This window comes from Hypanus sabinus, chromosome 9 (genome assembly GCF_030144855.1).
Source record: "Hypanus sabinus isolate sHypSab1 chromosome 9, sHypSab1.hap1, whole genome shotgun sequence".
Classification (NCBI taxonomy): Eukaryota; Metazoa; Chordata; class Chondrichthyes; order Myliobatiformes; family Dasyatidae; genus Hypanus; species Hypanus sabinus.
Genome location: NC_082714.1, coordinates 169,188,416 through 169,206,594, shown reverse-complemented (window position 1 = coordinate 169,206,594; position 18,179 = coordinate 169,188,416). Strand labels below are relative to the sequence as shown.

Genomic DNA, 18,179 nt, shown 5'->3' with positions numbered 1-18,179 from the left:
AAGGTTTTACAAGTGGTGTATGCTTGATTTAAGGGAAGGTTAGATAGGTACATGGAGAGTAGGGGTATGGAGGGCTATGGTTCCAGTGCAGGTTGATGGGAATAGGCAGTTTAAATAGTTTTTGTATGGATTAGACAGGTCAAAGAGCCTGTTTCTGTGTGGTTTCTATGATGCAGGTAACTAGCCCAATGTTGTATCAGCACACAGGAGGGAGCCAAAACTAGGCTGAGTGGTGCCATAACAACCACCTCTCACTCAATGTCACTGAGACCAAGGAACTGATAGTAAACTTCAGGAGAGGGGAAAACAGCAATCCATTAGTCAGTAATTATTGGAGGATCAGACATAACTTTAAATTCCTGTGTGCCACTATCTCAGAGGACCTGTCCTGGCCCCATCACGTAAGTATTATAGAGAAGGAAGCACGACAGTGCCTCTGCTTCCTTAGGAGTCTGCGAAGGTTTGGCATGTCATCGAAAACTTTGGCAAACTTCTATAGCTGTGTGGTGGAAAGTGCGTTGATTGTCTACAGTTGTGATATGGGAACACCAATGTCTTTGAACGGAAAATTTCCCATAGATGCTGCCCGGCCTGCTGAGTTCCTCCAGCATTTTGTGTATATTGCTTGGATCTCCAGCATCTGCAGATTTTCATTAGCTTGTGAGCGACCTTGATGTGGTTTGAGCTGAATCTGGTAGCGGACTCAGCACACAGCCCGAGAGGGCACCAGTTCTCAGCGTGATAGAGCTCGAGATGTTGGGTGCCAAGAATAGTTTACCCACGAGGCTTAAAGGAATGATTATGTTAAACACCGAGCTAAAGTCGATGAACAACATCCTGGCGTATGGGGCATCGCTTTCTTTGGTGAGACAGGACAGCGTGAACAGCCGACTAGTGCGGAAGTACCTGCAATTACAGACAAAGAACAGCCAAGCCGTGCCGTTCCGTTCCGTTCCCTCCCTCCCTCCGCCACCCTTATCGCATCATCAACACCCTCTCGCTCCCAACCAATAAGAAGAGGGCGGATGGGCGGGACCCTCCGGGGATTCTGGGAGCGCTCGCTGGTTATAAGTGGTAGCCGGCGTGACTCCGCTCTCTCCGCTGCTGGCTCTGCAGATTCCGAGCGTTTTCTGCTGCCGTCTTGTTGCCGTTGCCCTTGTCTCCCAATCATGTCTGACAAGCTCCCCTACAAAGTCGGTAAGGACGGGTTCGGCACCGACCTATCGGCCCTGTGGTTGCGGTCTGGTGTCCGGGATCGCGGGTGGGGATGAGTCCGCTGTTGTGGAGAGCTAGGCAACTTTTTATAAGTGGCTTGTGAATATTTGCAGTGACCAATGTTCAGCAGGTAAGGGATAGAGAGGTAGATTGGGGGCATATATTTTTTCAGTCTGAGTTTTCATTTGACCTGTGTATATTCTTCAGTGGTTATGCTTCCTATATTGTGCTGACATAAGGCGCTTTCAGAAAGAGTGGAGGAACGAGGCTGCAGGTGTTGCAATCTGATGCAATGAACAATCGGCAGGTTGAATACAATCTGTTCTGAGGGTGAGGAATTCTTGATATTTGTTCAAGTGACAGCCCTAAATCGGAGCTAAGCGTGTAGAGTGAAGTTAGATACCTGGGCTGGGGAAGGTATTTGGAACGTTAGCCTTCACTATTTAAAAAATTAAGTGCTAAGTCGCTGAAGTTGTACTAGAAGCTGCTGAAGCTGTCCGTGGAGCTCTTTGAACAAATATGGTGAAGTGATAAGAAAATGTCATTAAACTGGAAAGCAGGTTGACAAGAAAGTTGCTGGGGTTTGATGCCTGAGTTATTAGGTGAAGTTGAGCAGGTTAGAATGTTATTCTTTGTGTAGGGGACTGAGGGTGTCCCTGTAGGTGTACGTAACCTTGCGAGGCTTTGAAAAGATGATTACTCTGTTGCTTACCCAGGGGTAAGAATCAAAAGCAGAGTGCTGTGATTTAAGTGAGGGGGGGGACAGATTTAATCATGATTTGAGGTGAAACTGCTTGACATGGGTGGTGAGTGAAGAAGTAAATATTATTATATAACCATATAACAATTACAGCACGGAAACAGATCATCTCGGCCCTTCTGGTCCGTTCAGAACGCTTACACTCACCAAGTCCCACTGACCTGCACTCAGCCCATAGCCCTCCATTCGTTTCCTGTCCATATACCCATCCAATTTTACTTTAAGTGACAATACTGAACCTGCCTCTACCACTTCTACTGGAAGCTCGTTTCACACAGCTACCACTCTGAGTAAAGAAATTCCCCTGGTGTTAAACTTTTACCCCCTAACTCTCAACTCATGTCCTCTTGTTTGAATCTCTCCTACACTCAATGGAAAAAGCCTATCCACGTCAACTCTATCTATCCCCCTCATAATTTTAAATACCTCTATCAAGTCCCCACTTAACCTTCTACACTCCAAAGAATAAAGGCCTAACTTGTTCAACCTTTCCCTGTAACTTAGGTGTTGAAACCCAGGTAACATTCTAAATCTTCTCCGTACTCTCTCTATTTTGTTGACATCTCTCCTATAATTTGGTGACCAGAACTGTACGCAATACTCCAAATTCAGCCTTACCAATGCCTTGTACAATTTTAACATTACATCCCAACTCCTATACTCAATGCTCTGGTTTATAAGGGCCAGCATACCAAAAGCTTTCTTCACAAAATAAAAACAAAATGCTGGCAGAACTCAGCAGGCTAGACTGCATCTATGGGAGGAGGTAGTGACGACGTTTTGGGCCGAAACCTTTCATCAGGAGGGTTTCTTCACAACCCTATCCACATGAGATTCCACCTTCAGGGAACTATACACCATTACTCCTAGATCACTCTGTTCTACTGCATTCTTCAATGCCCTACCATTTACTATGTATGTCCTATTTGGATTATTCCTACCAAAATGTGGCACCTCACACTTATCAGCATTAAACTCCATCTGCCATCCCTCAGCCCACTCTTCTAACTGGCCCAAATCTCTCTGCAAGCTTTGAAAACCTACTTCATTATCCACAACACTACCTATCAACACAATCTGCATACTTACTAATCCAGTATACCACCCCATCATCCAGATCATTAATGTATATGACAAACAACATTGGACCCAGTACAGATCCCTGAGGCACACCACTAGTCACCGGCCTCCAACCTGACAAACAGTTATCCACCACTACTCTCTGGCATTTCCCATCCAGCCACTGTTGAATCCATTTTACTACTTTAATATTGCAAACCCCATTTCCAGAAAAGTTGGGATATTATTCAAAATGCAATAAAAACAAAAATCTGTGATATGTTAATTCACGTGAACCTTTATTTAACTGACAAAAGTACAAAGAAAAGCTTTTCAACTTAATTGTATTTTGTAAATATGCACAAATTTAGAATTTGCTGGCTGCAACACACTCAACAAAAGTTGGGACAGAGGCATGTTTACCATTGTGTTACATCATCTTTCCTTTTAATAACACTTTTTAATCATTTTGGAACTGAGGATACTAATTGTGGTAGATTTTCAATTGGAAACTTTGTCCATTCTTGCTTGATAGAAGACTTCAGCTGCTCAACAGTCTGTGATCTCCGTTGTCTGATTCTCCTCTTCATGATGCGCCATACATTTTCAATAGGAGATAGATCTGGACTGGCAGCAGGCCAGTCAAGCGCACACACTGTGTCTATAAAGCCACGCTGTTGTAGCCTGTGCAGAATGTGGTCTGGCATTGTCCTGCTGAAGTAAGCATTGATGTCCCAGGAAGAGACGTCGCCTTACAACATATGTCTCTCTAAAATCCTAATATACGCCTCAGAATCAATGGTACCTTCACATACATGCAACTCACCCATGCCGTGGGCACTGATGCACTCCCAAACCATCACAGATGCTGGCTTTTGCACCTTCCGCTGATAACAAGCAGGATGGTTGTTTTCATCTTTGGCATGGAGAACTCGACACCCCTTTTTTCTGAAAACTAGCTGAAATGTGGACTCATCTGACCATAGCACACGATTCCAAAGTCTTTCGGTCCATCTGAGATGAGCTTGGGCCCAGAGAACTCGCCAGTGTTTCTGCATAGAGTTGATGTATGGCTTCCTCCTTGCATAATACAGTTTCAAGTTGCATTTCTGGATGCAGTGACGGACTGTGTAAGTGATGGTTTTCCGAAGTACTCCCAAGCCCAGGTGGCTATAATTGTTACAGTAGCATGACGGTTTCTTAGGCAGTGCAGCCTGAGGGCTGGAAGATCACACGAATTCAACAGTGGTTTCAGAGCTTGCTCTTTATGCATAGTGGGGTGTGTCAGGAATGGTCAGGAGGAAGAGTATAGGAAACTGATACAAGACTTTGTGATATGGTGCAACTCAAACTACCTGCGTCTCAATATCACCAAGACCAAGGAGATGGTGGTGGACTTTAGAAGACCTAGGCCTCATATGGAGCCAGTGATCATTAATGGAGAATGTGTGGAGCAGGTTAAGACATACAAGTATCTGAGAGTGCAGTTAGACGAGAAGCTGGACTGGACTGCCAACACAGATGCCCTGTGCAGGAAAGCACAGAGTCGACTGTACTTTCCTCAGAAGGCTGGCGTCATTCAATGTTTGTAGTGAGATGCTGAAGATGTTCTATCGGTCAGTTGTGGAGAGCGCCCTCTTCTTTGTGGTGGCGTGCTGGGGAGGCAGCATTAAGAAGAGGGACGCCTCACATCTTAATAAGCTGGTAAGGAAGGCGGGCTCTGTCGTGGGCACAGAACTGGAGAGTATGACATCGGTGGCAGAGAGGAGGGCGCTGAGTAGGCTACGGTCAATTATGGAAAACCCTGAACATCCTCTGCACAGCACCATCCAGAGACAGAAGCAGCTTCAGCGGCAGGTTGCTGTCAATGCAATGCTCCTCAGACAGGATGAAGAGATCATTACTCCCCAACGCCATTCGGCTTTACAATTCAACCACCAGGGGCAAGACATGTTAAAGTGCTGGGGTTAGGACTGAGCTTAAGTTACCACTCAATACACTTTAGTAAACTATTTAAGAACTTTTAAAAAGCTATTTATTAATGCTTTTTGGGAGGGTGATTTTAGATGCATATCATATTTATACTGAGTTAAATACTGTATGTAATTAGTTTTGCTACAATAAGTGTATGGGACACTGGAAAAATGTTGAATTTCCCCTTGGGGATGAATAAAGTATCTATCTATCTATCTAAATGTCTCTGAATCTTTTCACAATATTATGTACTGTAGATGTTGAAAGACCTAAATTCTCTGCAATTTTGCTTTTGGGAATGTTCCTTTTGAACTGACTAATAATTCTCATGAATTTTGGCACAAAGGGATGAGCCACGACCCATCCTTGCTTGCAAAGACTGAGCCTTTGATGGACGCTACTTTTATACCCAGTCATGATACCTCACCTGCTACCAATTAGCCTGCTTAATGTGGAGTCTTCCAAACCGGTGTTATTTGAATATTCTGTGCACTTTTCAATCTTATTTTAACTCTTGTTAAAACTTGTCCCAACTTTTGTTGAGTGTGTTGCAGCCATCAAATTCTAAATTTGTTTATATTTACAAAATACAATTAATTTGGTCAGTAAAACTATTGAAAATCTTTTCTTTGTACTTTTGTCAGTTAAAGGTTCACGTGAAATAACATATCACAGATTTTTGTTTTTATTGCATTTTGGAAAATATCCCAACTTTTCTGGAAATGGGGTTTGTAATATGTAACAATTGAACCTTTCTAACTAACCTTCCATGTGGAACCTTGTCAAAGGCCTTACTGAAGTCCATATAGACAACATCTGGAGTTTTATCAATAGCATGATATTTTCTATATTGTATCAAATCAAAGCAATCTAAAGCTTTTGTCATAGCATATAGAATTGCAGTACAATAATTCAAATGTGGGGTTCCACACAGCCATAACCATTTGGTTGTAAAATGAATATATTTAATCAGATTGCTTTCCATACTTGCATAACCTATTAATAACCATAATAATTTTCCAAGTCTTCGACATCTTCATCTGAACTTTCCACACTCTCTGCCTGGTTCTCACAGTCTGCCAGTCTACACATGTCAGTACACCTGAGGCCATTTGCAACACACATACATCTTGAGAGTGAACATTTTTTGGACAGTTACAGGTCAGTAGATCCAGGACGGCATCGGGTGCTGGCTGGCCTTCCATCCAGTGCACCACCAACTGTTCAGCTTCCTTTTCTCTCTCCATCTTCCATCCTCTGCCAACAAGGCTTGGCACTTGTGAGTCCTTCTCCAAACATCTTCTCCATACACCAGCCTTGGTAGTTGGCTTGCTGTGCATGTTTTGTTAAGCAGTCCGTGCATGGTGGGGGTTGATGACTTTTGATTTCACCTTTTTTGGCACAGAAAAGGTGATACCTGAGCTCATTGACCTCTGTGGTTGATGCTTTTGGGGCATACAGGAGACATGTGAATGCCTCCAGTATGTCCATCAGTTCTTGGGAGAGGTCCCATTCCTGATCCAACTCTAAGAATGTGTCCTGAGTTTCTTTGTTACTGGTCAGAAGCTTTAGGGCACTTGTTTTCCCTTTGCCTGCAAAAGTGCTTAGTGTCATATCCTATATATGCGTGCAACCTGATGAGAACCCTACAGGGAGTCAGCAGGAGGTGAGCACTGTTTCAGATTCGCTCTATAACCTTTACTTTTTTTAACCTATGATTACCCTTATTTAACTAACTTTTACCTACACCAAAAGATTTTTGCTACTTTTTTGGACTTACCTTTAAGAGTTTATTGTGAATTTTGAAGAAATGAATACAGAAATGGTTCTTAGATCTTAAGGGCGAGAACTTGGGAAAGACTCTAACGGGAACGGGAAGAAGAAAAAGACCGATCCTAAGTGCACTGAATTAACTTATGAAATGTTATTGGAGGTTTTAAATGAAAAATTTGAAGAATGACGACAAATTTTCAAACAAGATATAAAAGCCTTTCAGGATTATATGGATAAGACGGATTCAGTTAACCAGCAGCAAGCTTTAATCGCAACTTTGCAAGAGGATGCTCGGAAGCGAGACTTGATAATCGAAAAACTGGAGCAGAAATTATCTTTGACGATTAAACAGGTGGAAACACTTAAAGCCAAGAGTGTCGACTTTGAGAATCGGTCCAGAAGACAGAACTTACATATACTCGGTCTCCCGGAAGGTATTGAACAAGGGGACCCCTCGAAGTACTTTGCTCAACTTTTAAAAGATGCGTTCCCTTCTGTATTCCCAGACAATCCTCCGTTACTCGATCGCGCTCACAGAATTATGCGTCGATTACCAAGTGCTTCAGCTAAACCACCGGTTGTGATTGTCCGTTTTCATTATGTGCATGTTAAAGAGCAGCTTATTTGTGTGGCTCGGCGTGTAGGGATGGTCAAATTTTAAGAATTCAATTTTCAATTAGTGGAGGATTTTAGTCCAGAAGTAATGAAGGCAAGGCTTTTTAAAACCTCTGATGTCCGAATGTTATGAGAAAAATCTAAAACCTGCACTCTTATACCCTGCGAAGCTCAGAATCTCGCCTCCCAGTGCATCTCGGCATGTTTTTTTCTCTACATCTGAAGCGAGAAGCTTTCTGAATGAGAACTTCCCTACTGCTGCGGATTCTCATCTCTTATAAATGAGTGATTTTGATCGTTGCAAGATGGTTTTTGTTTCCAAAACCAGATTTTGTTTCTGGCTATTGGTGTAGATTTATTCTATACTCTAGTTAAAGTTTTTTTTGGTGTACTAATCTTTTTATTTCACTTACTTCAATCACTGTACTTTAGCTTTTGTCATTACTATTAATCCTTCGAAGGTGAATTTTTTTTTACTAAGATGGCGGTTTCTTCTCTAAAATATTTTTGGCTTTTTTTTTGATTTCGCCATTTTTTTCTCGTCTTCTTCCTATAATGCATTTCTTATCACAGTTTAATTTTTTTTTGGTTTGTTTGGGTTTTAACCTGATTTATAAGTTACTAGTGATTATATTATTTTTGTTTTTTTTACTAGCAATTATATTAAGAAGTTTGGTTTTAGTATAGTGATTATTATTTCTTTAGAGTTTGGGTGGATCTTTTTTAGTCTTTGTATATGGAGTTGCCTTCTGCTGATATGGGGGTAGATTTAGTTTCATTTCTCTTTTTTCCCAGCCTTTTCCTGGCTCGGGAGGTCTTTTCTCCTCTTGGGTGGGGGGGTCTTTTTCTAAACCTTATGTTCTTTACATCAGTTTTTTTTAGTTTCTTCATTTGGGCTGACTTTAAGCTACTAAAATGTCCGCGATGTCGTCACTTCTGGGCCCGCCCCTTATTTTTGTTCCTCTTCCGGTGCATGAGTTCATAATTTGGTTAACCCTTTATATACCAAAGGGTTGATTTCAGAAATATGGCTCAGACCATTAATTTTGTCTTTTGGAATACTAATGGCTTAAACCATCTGATTAAACGGAAAAAGATTTTCAAAGTATTCCAAAGACTCAATGTACATATTATTTTTGTACAAGAAACTAATGTGAGGAAAGAGGACAATTATTGCTTTTTTAGGTTTTGGAGGGGTCAACAATACCATTCGAATTCAAATGCTAAAGTAAAGGGAGTTTCAATTTTTATTGACTCCTCTATTGCATTTGTCCAACACGATATCTTTTCGGATCCGAATGGTAGATTTTTGTTAATTACTGGCTTTTTAACAAAAAGGTTGCTATGGTTAATGTTTATGCTCCAAATGTGGATTGTCCCGATTTTCTTTTTAAGTCTTTATTTACTTTTCTACCTAATCTAAATGAATATAAGTTAATAATGGGTGGTGACTTTAATTGTTGTTTAAATCCTTTGTTGGACAGATCTTAATAAGTCGGCCACCTATATTAACTCTTTTTTGACTGATAATGGAATTTTTGTTATTTGGAGATTTCATCATTCTAAGGACAAAGAGTTTTCATTTTTCTCACATGTTTATCATTCCTACTCAAGGATTGTTTATTTTTTTATTGACTCTTGTTTTATTCCATCGGTAATTGGTTGTAATTATGATATTATAGCCATCTCTGACCATGCTCCATTAAAACTTTCTATTAAATTTACGGATACAGCTTCTAGTGCTAGACAATGGCGATTTGATTCTACCTTACTGCAAGATCCGGATTTTATTAAATTTATGAAGGAACAGATCAATTTCTTCTTTTCAACTAATTCCACGGATGATATTTCTTGTGGAACACTTTGGGACACTTTTAAAGCATATATACATGGACAGATTATCTCTTTCTCTGTTGGTCTGAGAAAACGCATTAAGAAGGAAACTCTTTTATTGGTTGATAAAATTAAAGAGATTGACAAGAAATATTCGACTACTCCTAGTAAGGAGCTTTACAAACAAAGGGTTGAACTTCAAATGGAACATAGTTTATTACTTACATCTTCGATTGAAAATCAATTAATGAAAACAAGATCTGATTTTTATATACATAGTGCTAAATCGGGTAAACTGTTAGCTAGTCAATTGAAGAATGCTTTGGTTAAACGTCAAATTACTAAGATTCGGGGTTACTAAGATAAAGGGGTTATTTCCTCTATGAATTCTGGGAAGGCACCAGGTCCAGATGGGTATACAGTAGAATTTTTAAAATGTTTCTCCATTACTCTTTCTCCTTGTTTATTCAGGTGTTACGTATCCCGTAACTGGATAACTAACCAGCAAAGATAGAGAGGTCCGTTGAAGTCTGATGTCACTATTTCCAAACGTTTTTATTTATAAAGGGGCACAAAAGTAAGGTTAATACAAACATTCAGATAATGCACGTCATCAATACTCAATCTAAAGCGCGGGTATAGTAATAATCATCATTAAGAAGTGAGCTCTACTGTTGTCTAGGGGTTAATAGATTGTCCGATGGAAATATAAAAGTCACTCAGAAGTCTGCAGACTTTAGCCTTCCGGGGAATCGCCGGGTTTCACGTGTTTTAGAGGGATCGGTGAAAAACGGAAAAACTTGCCCGGGTCTTTATGAAGCCACTCCGTTAAATCAGGGGAGCATTGTTTCCCCGTTGTTAGTTCGAAGTCCTTCTCGGTATTATCAGCCACCTGCTCCCCAGGCAAAGGAGTTAGGAGCGCACGTGGCGTTGAGTGGCTTCCAGCTATTACGGGAGCACACTGAGCGAGGGTGTCCTTCAGGTGCGTCGCTGGGGTACTGCCTCCTGCAGTCTCCTTTTATCTTGACTTGCAGAGTTGTAGATGTTCATCAAAGTAGGGTGATACAATCCCCACCCCCACATTGCCCGAGGGTGTCCATATCCATGGTAGCTGTCACGTAGCAGGGACCTGCACGTCACACAGGTGCCTCTAAGAACAATGGCCGAAACCGTTGCATTGTCTCTCACTTCCTGGGTCCAAGACCCGAATTAATAGCGATCTTGCGATTCTCCAGAAGGAGGGGGCTGCTCCAGCCCCTTCGGCCCCTCAGAGCTGTGGTACATTCATAACACAGGGTTTTTGAAGAAGCAATTAGATTGGGTAATCTGCCACAATCTTTTTATAGAGCTTCCATTTCTTTAATATTGAAGAAAGATAAAGACCCTACTGACTGTGCATCCTATAGACCAATATCTTTATTGAATGTAGATTCCAAGATCTTTTCCAAGTTACTGGCATCCAGGCTGGAGAAGGTATTACCTCAAATTATCTCGGAAGATCAAACTGGTTTTATTAAAAATCGCTATTCTTTTTTCAATGTTAGGAGATTATTGAATATTGTTTATACTCCTTCACATAGCACTTCAGAATGTGGCATTTCACTAGATGCAGAGAAAGCATTTGATAGAGTTGAATGACAATACTTATTTACTGTGCTTGAGAAGTTTAATTTTAGTCCGACATTCATTTCCTGGATTAAACTGATATATCATACTCCAGTAGCCTTGGTGCTAACTGACAATCAAAGATCTCCCTTTTATCGTTTATTTCGGGGTACTAGACAAGGCTGTCCTCTTAGTCCATTATTATTTGATATTGCTTTAGAACCCTTGGCAATTGCTATCAGAGAATCACAGAACATTTTTGGCATTAATCGTGGGACGGATATACATAAGCTATCGTTATATGCAGATGATTTATTATTATTCTGATCCTGAGAAATCCATTCCTGCAGTTATATCATTGTTGGCTCAATTTAGTAATTTTTCCGGGTATAAATTAAATCTTAATAAGAGTGAATTGTTTCCTTTAAATAGACAGGTTCCAATTTATGCAAATTTACCTTTTAAATTAGTTAATGACTCTTTTATTTACTTGGGGATTAAAATCACAAAAAACTATAAGAACTTATTTAAGGTTAATTTTTTACCCCCAATCGATCAGATTAAATGTTTGTTTACTAAATGGTCACCAGTATCTTTATCTCTGATAGGTCGGATTAATGCTATTAAGATGGTTACCTTACCCAAGTTTTTATATATATTTCAAGCGGTACCGATTTTTATTCTGATATCTTTTTTGTTAATGTTGATTCAAAAGTTTCCTCATATATGGCAGAATAAAAATCCTAGATTAGGTAAAAAAAAAATATTTACAGAAGGCAAGGAAGGAAGGTGGATTGGCATTGCCTAATTTTAGATTTTATTATTGGGCAGTTAATATCCGATATTTGATATGTTGGTTAAAGGATTGGGATTTATCTTTTAGCCCTCATTGGGTGAACCTGGAAATTAAATCTGTACAAGGATTTTCATTGCGTTCTATTTTAGGGTCTTCTCTTCCCTTTGCTCTTTCTAAATTGCAGAAACGAATTGACAATCCGATAGTTAAACATACTTTGCGTATATGGTTTCAATTTCGGAAATTTTTTGGGTTGACTCAGTTTGTTTTAAATATTCCAATTGTATCCAATTGCTTTTTTTATCCTATTATAGACCAAGCTTATTCAGCTTGGAAGACTAAAGGATTACTACGATTTTCCGATTTATTTTTGGATAATTGTTTTGTCTTTTGAACAATTATCTAGTAAATATAATTTGCCTAGATTTCATTTTTTTAGATATTTACAGATTAGGAATTTCTTAAATACTGAACTTCCTACTTTTCCAAACCTTGTGAATTCAGGTACTTTGGAGAATTGGTTTGAACTAAATCCTTCTCAAAAAGGGCTAATATCAAAACTTTACAATATAATTATGAAGATACATTCAGAGCCCTTCTATAAGATTAAAAATGTTTGGGAAAGAGAATTTAACCTTACTATCCCTATTGAAAATTGGGATAAAATTCTTCAATTAGTTAATACATCATCTTTATGTGCTAAACATTCATTAATACAGTTTAAGGTTGTGCATAGGGCTCATATGTCCAAGGATAAATTGGCTCATTTTTTATTCCTATATAAATCCTATTTGTGACAGATGTCATTCTGAGATAGCGTCTTTAACTCATATGTTCTGGTCGTGTCCACTTTTGAAAAATATTGGAAAGACATTTTTGATATTATTTCTATGGTATTGAATATTGATTTACAACCTCATCCTATTACTGCAATTTTTGGTTTACCAATGATGGACTTCATTTATCCTTTTCTGCTTGTCGAATGATTGCATTTCTTACATTAATGGCTAGAAGATCTATTTTGTTGAATTGGAAAGAAATTAATCCTCCTACTGTATTTCATTGGTTTTCTCAAACTATGTTATGTCTAAATTTCAAAAAAATTACAAGTGTTGTATTTGATACTTCTATTAAATTTGAAAAGATATGGAGACCATTTATTCAATATTTTCATATGATGTAATATGACCCTGATACAAGCCTATTTGTTTTTCCAGTTTCGATTTTATACATGTTGAGAGGATCAGAGTTGACAACACTGATGATTTTATATTTTTGTTAGATATTATAAACAGCCCTTTTTTTCATTTTTTCTTTTTCTCTTTTTTCTTTTGTTTTTTTCCTTAGTTATTAGATTGTTAGATTAGGTTTTTTTGCATAATTTTTTTTCTTTTTCTTTTTTGTTTTTTTTAAACTATATTGATATACCTGGGTTTGCCTTGTTTATTTGTTACTTGTATTGTCCATGATTTGGGAAGACTCATTTATACTGTAACTATTGCTTATGTATTCTTTCATGTTCAGTTGAAATGTGTATGTTTGTAATCCCATTATGTATCAATTTTATTTTGTTGATATTAATAATAAAAAGATTGAAAAAGAAAGAAAGAGAACCCTACAAACCTCTATGCCAACAGTGGCAGCAACCTTCCTGATGTCTACAAGCATTGTGCAGGTTCTAGTGCAACGTTACTGGAACAATGGAGCCTCAATCTTGTCACAAAATGCTAAAGACATCTGTGTCTTCTGAGCAGATCACTACAGATTGGTATCCCTTTCTTGTGGCATGGGTAGCATGGAGAAGTAGGCGGCCATCTGCTTCTCGTTGACACTGAAGAGCTGACACCACCTCACTGTCTTGAGATGTGATTCTGTAACATTTGTCATTCACAGTTGCATACAGAATCTTCTCCTGTAGCTTTGCTCTGTACTCTGCCTTCCTCCATTCATGGATTATGAAGTTAATGAGACTTTTTGTTATTGACTTTGGTCAGGAAGCTCCTCCACTGCCTCATCATCTGTGTGCCTGTGATACCTTACAACTCATGACCAGTCTCTTCACCCCGTAGAGATCTTTCACTATTCTTGATAGAGTTCTCCTTGTATGTGTCGAACACAACATCTGTTCTGCTACTCTGATTGCCTTCCCTCAGAGCCACACACAATTGTTGTGGCAACATCTTTGAAAGTAACTTGATCACCTTACACTCTTTGGACCAAGTTCATTCTATCAACCACTGTAGCAGAGTTTTCTGGGAGTTGCTCTTCTACTGCTACATTTTTCTGCAAGGTTGTGGCTAAAGTAGCTTTATTTGTCTTTCTCAGCGATCCTTCTGGTGTGGACAGGGCCCAGGGCAATGGTCCAAGGGGGTGAGAGGATATCCTCCATATGGGGTCTGCGCCCTGTGCCATCACTGTGATGCGTCCAAACAAAGACCTGTCTGCTTTCAAGATGATCGCTCTCCCATTTGATTTTATTTTTCTCTTCTTGCACATATCACTGAATGTTTTCAGCTTGTTGGTTTTCATTGGGTCATGGAATTTCTTTGCTGGTGGGTTTTCCTCTAGTCTTTCATTCTTGAAGGTTGCATAACATTGCTCACAAAGATGAGAGACTAGAGGAAAACCCACCAGCAAAGAAATTCCATGATCCAATGTACAACGGAGGGGGGTAATGTTGTGTTTTTTATTCCCAACATTAGTAGGGGGGTATTTTGTTATTTTTTTTTCTTTATCTATTTTTCTTTAATCTTTCTTTCTTTGCCTGGACAATCGGGGGGGGGGGGGGAGAGGAAGGAGAGACACATAGCAACACAGAGAATTTTTAAAAAGATTCCCCAAGGTACTATGAAAGTTGAAAAGTTAGTTATTACTATAGACTGGAGTAACCCTGTTAAAAATAATGACTAATTTACTGAATTTTCTAAGTTTTAATGTTAATGGGCTTAATGGACTGGTGAAAAGAAAAAGAATTTTAATATACATTAAGAAAATGAAAATAGATATAGCTTTTAGCTGCATTCCACTTGAAAAAATTACTTAATTTAAGAGTTAAATATGAAATATTTCTGAAAACATATAGGTTCTCTGAAGATAAAATTGTTTATTTGGGGAAAGAAATAAATATATATACTAAAGCTATTATGAACTCCATGGAGCATGTGGGGGGGAGAGGTTGGGGGAGGGGGAGGGGTTGATAATTTTCTTTCCTTCTGTAACCATTTCAAAATTCAATTAAAAAAATTTATTAAAAAAACATTACTCACCAATCTTATATGCCTTCATCAGGTCCAAGGCAATGTCCTTGGGGGCTGCCTTTGCCATAGAAATGCTAATGAGGTCCTGCTTCTCTGCAAATGGGTTGACCCATTCATGTATGAGGCTAACCGCTGCTGAAACTGCTTCCTCACATTTCTGTATTGGACACTGTAGCTCCGCATAACAAAGCTTTGATTTGTTGCCTTGCACCATCTCCCTTAACTGTTCCAGGAATGCACTGCAGTGCTCAGCTGTTATGTAGTTATGCTTGATAGCACCAGCATTCAGGCTGAACTGTGATGTGCCTACAGGAGTCTGTGTCTTTGTTTACTGTGACTTCATTAGCCTGGTCCACAGGGATCTGCCCAAAGGGGTTGTTACTTGACAGCTGCACTGAGAATTGGCCTGTCATACACGAGGATTCTTCTCTGGGAGGTCCATCATCTGAGCAAAGTTAGGGGACAGGGTCCCCTGGCATAATTCATCTTATCATAGGCAAAGTACCATGGGATCATGGTTCTTGTAGCATGGAGGTGCAACTTCCAGTCCCCCTCACGAGAGGCGCGCAGAAGCCCAAGTACTATGTTCTCTGCCATGTCAATATATGATATCTGGAATGCGGCTAGCTCTCCACTGTGTGACAGAGGTGTTCCAGAAAGTCTGTCCACAGGGTTATCAGCTCAGCTAAGAGTGGACTTTGCAGCAGATTGTTCAACTTCTGTTGGTTCAAGTTACTGGCCATGTTGTTCGCATGGTCTAAGAATGACTTGATCATCCCATTCCTCTCTGGAATGTTGTCCTCAACCCACAGTGTGAACTCTGCCCATGTGAGTCTCATCAGTGCTTTATAGATGTACTTGTGGACCCTGACAGCACGATGTAGTGTTTACCATCAAGGACTCCATTGATGGACCCCTTTGTGACAATTATAGCCTCTATGCATACGTCCTTTAGACAAACATCCAGAAATCGCTTTCCTGGGATGGCTAAGGCATTACATATGGTATGGAATGTCCCCATCCTGAGAAGAATGTTGGAGAAGCGCTCTGTGCTTCCAGGCAATTTCAGTGGCTTTTGCACAGAGTGCTTGATTCATGGCTACCACAATTGTTTCTAGATGAAGTTCCTTCCTGATTGGCTCTGATTGGTTCAGGATTTCAAACACTGTGGTCAGCTCTGTGACTGGTGAATTGATGGTTAGCAGATACTCAACAATATCTTGTGAGATTGGTTCTTGGTCCCTGGTGCTGATATTAAAACCAATCCAGCCTAGGATTGTCGGTTTCTCTGAATCTGTTTGCCTTGCAAGTGTCCACACCAAGTTTTTCTTGCAGGCAAGAAGAGCAGCTCCATTGGTTTCCTTGAGATAGTGTTCCTTGGTTGGAAGAGGCTGTGGGCCCAAATGTGCACTTGCTACATATACTTGCAGTCCTTGGTCCTCAATGGTGACTGATCTCTGCTTCAGTTTCTCAACTGTGGAAGCTCAGCTCTTGGCAGATGTGGTCCATAGACATTGGCCTGTACCACGATGCCATTGACTATGTGATGTACCTTTCCAGTGAGATTTTACTCATATCTATCGATATTGTCCCGTGCAAGATTGGTGAAGGCATGAGGCTTGATGGAGGCTGGAAGTACAACTCTGTGGTTGGAGGCTGTTGCTAGCTTTTGGAGACACAGAGCAGTGTTCTTTTCAAGCTGGGAGTAAGATGCCACATTCCCAAGCCTTTTCAGTGTTGGATGAGCTCAGTGTTACCCATCAGTGTTTTTACTGCATAAGGAAGTAGAAGGTGCTTTGGTGGTTTATGTTGACCACATATCACAGCATAGATCATGTCCTAACTAACTGAACCAGAGCACTGACCCTGTGTTTGAGTCTTGGTGTCAGGATTTCCAGTGAGCAGTTCATCAAGAAGCCCCTCTAGTTGATCCAGTATGGAGGTATGAACACTGTCTTTCACATCAGATGGAAGGAATGGCCAGGGAGTCACAGTCATCTCCTGTCTAATGATCTGATATGTGAAGTCTGATCTATGATTTTGTTGAAATTTGTTGCCTTGGCCCTCCAAATTTTGAGTTCCCTCTGTAGAGTTTGATTTTCCAAGACAACGTCCCTTAATGATACACTTTCAGGAACCATTAACAATTTTCCTTTGTCATCTGGAAATATATCTACTGAATTGCCCAGCTCAGATTCCAATTTCCTATGAATGTGCTTCCTTATAGAATCTTGCAGCTGTTACTCCACCAGATAGCATGAAAGATTCAAGTTTCGTGACCAAAGAACTGACTTGTACAATCATCTTGTTGGGTATGATATAGTTCTGATTTTTTTCGGCAATTTGAATGGGGCACAACTGCTGAAGCGCGTGAAGGTCGGCCTGTGAGACAGTGGGAGAGTTTTAAAAGTGAGCAGGTTAACAGAGCAGGCGACTGAGTAAGGGGAGACAGTAGGAAGACTTTGGCTCGAGAGGCTTCAGCGAGCAGAGACTGAGAACAAGCTAGCTCCCAGTGAGGTAAGGCCAGGTAACCTCCTTTAATTAATCTAATTAACTTAGAAGTAGGTAATGGAGGTGGCAGTTAAGGCAGTCGGGTGCTCCGTTTGTAGTATGTGGGAAGTCAGGGCGAACACAATTGTCCCTGATGACGATACCCGTAAAAGGCGCATCTAGCTGCAGCTCCTGACAAACCGAGTTAGGGAACTGGAGCCGGATGAAATTCGGGTCATTCGTGACGCAGAGGCAGAAATAGACAGGAGTTTCAGGGAGATAGTCACCCCTAAAAGTCAGGAGACAGGTCGCTGGGTGACTTGGGAGAGGGAAAGGGAATAGAGAGAATGAGCAGAGCACCCCTGTGGCCGTTTCCATCGGTAATAAGTATACCATTTTGGATACTGTTGGTGGGGATGACCTACCAGGGACAAGTTGTAGTGGTCATGTCTGGCACCAAGACTGGACCCTCAGCTCAGAAAGGAAGGAGGGAAAAGAGGAGAGCAGTTTGTCAAGTGTGTCTCTTGATAGGCTGACTAGGGGAATGCCATACTAGATCTAGTATTAGGTAATGAACCGGGTCAGGTCACAGATCTGTCAGTGGGTGAGCATCTGGGGGACAGTGACCACCACTCCCTGGCCTTTAGCATTGTCATGGAAAAGGATAGAATCAGAGAGGACAGGAAAATTTTTAATTGGGGAAGGACAAATTATGAGGCTATAAGGTGAGAACATGTGGGTGTGAATTGGGATGATGTTTTTACAGGGAAATGTACAATGGACATGTTGACGATGTTTAAGG

At 40.3% G+C, this 18,179-nt stretch overlaps 1 protein-coding gene across 2 annotated transcripts in view; it reads left to right on the top strand.

Annotated features, from left to right (window-relative positions):
* The first annotated feature begins 1,037 nt into the window (after positions 1–1,037).
* Positions 1,038–18,179, top strand: part of ahcy (adenosylhomocysteinase) — a 103,613-nt gene continuing 86,471 nt past the window's right edge. The window contains exons 1-2 of one of the 2 annotated variants that reach the window (XM_059981122.1): positions 1,073–1,197; positions 17,115–17,199. In XM_059981122.1, coding sequence (XP_059837105.1) covers positions 17,145–17,199 — 55 coding nt within the window. In that variant the 5' untranslated portion in view covers positions 1,073–1,197; positions 17,115–17,144. Of the gene's footprint in view, positions 1,198–17,114; positions 17,200–18,179 lie in introns of both variants that reach the window. The other variant, XM_059981123.1, reaches the window with a different exon arrangement.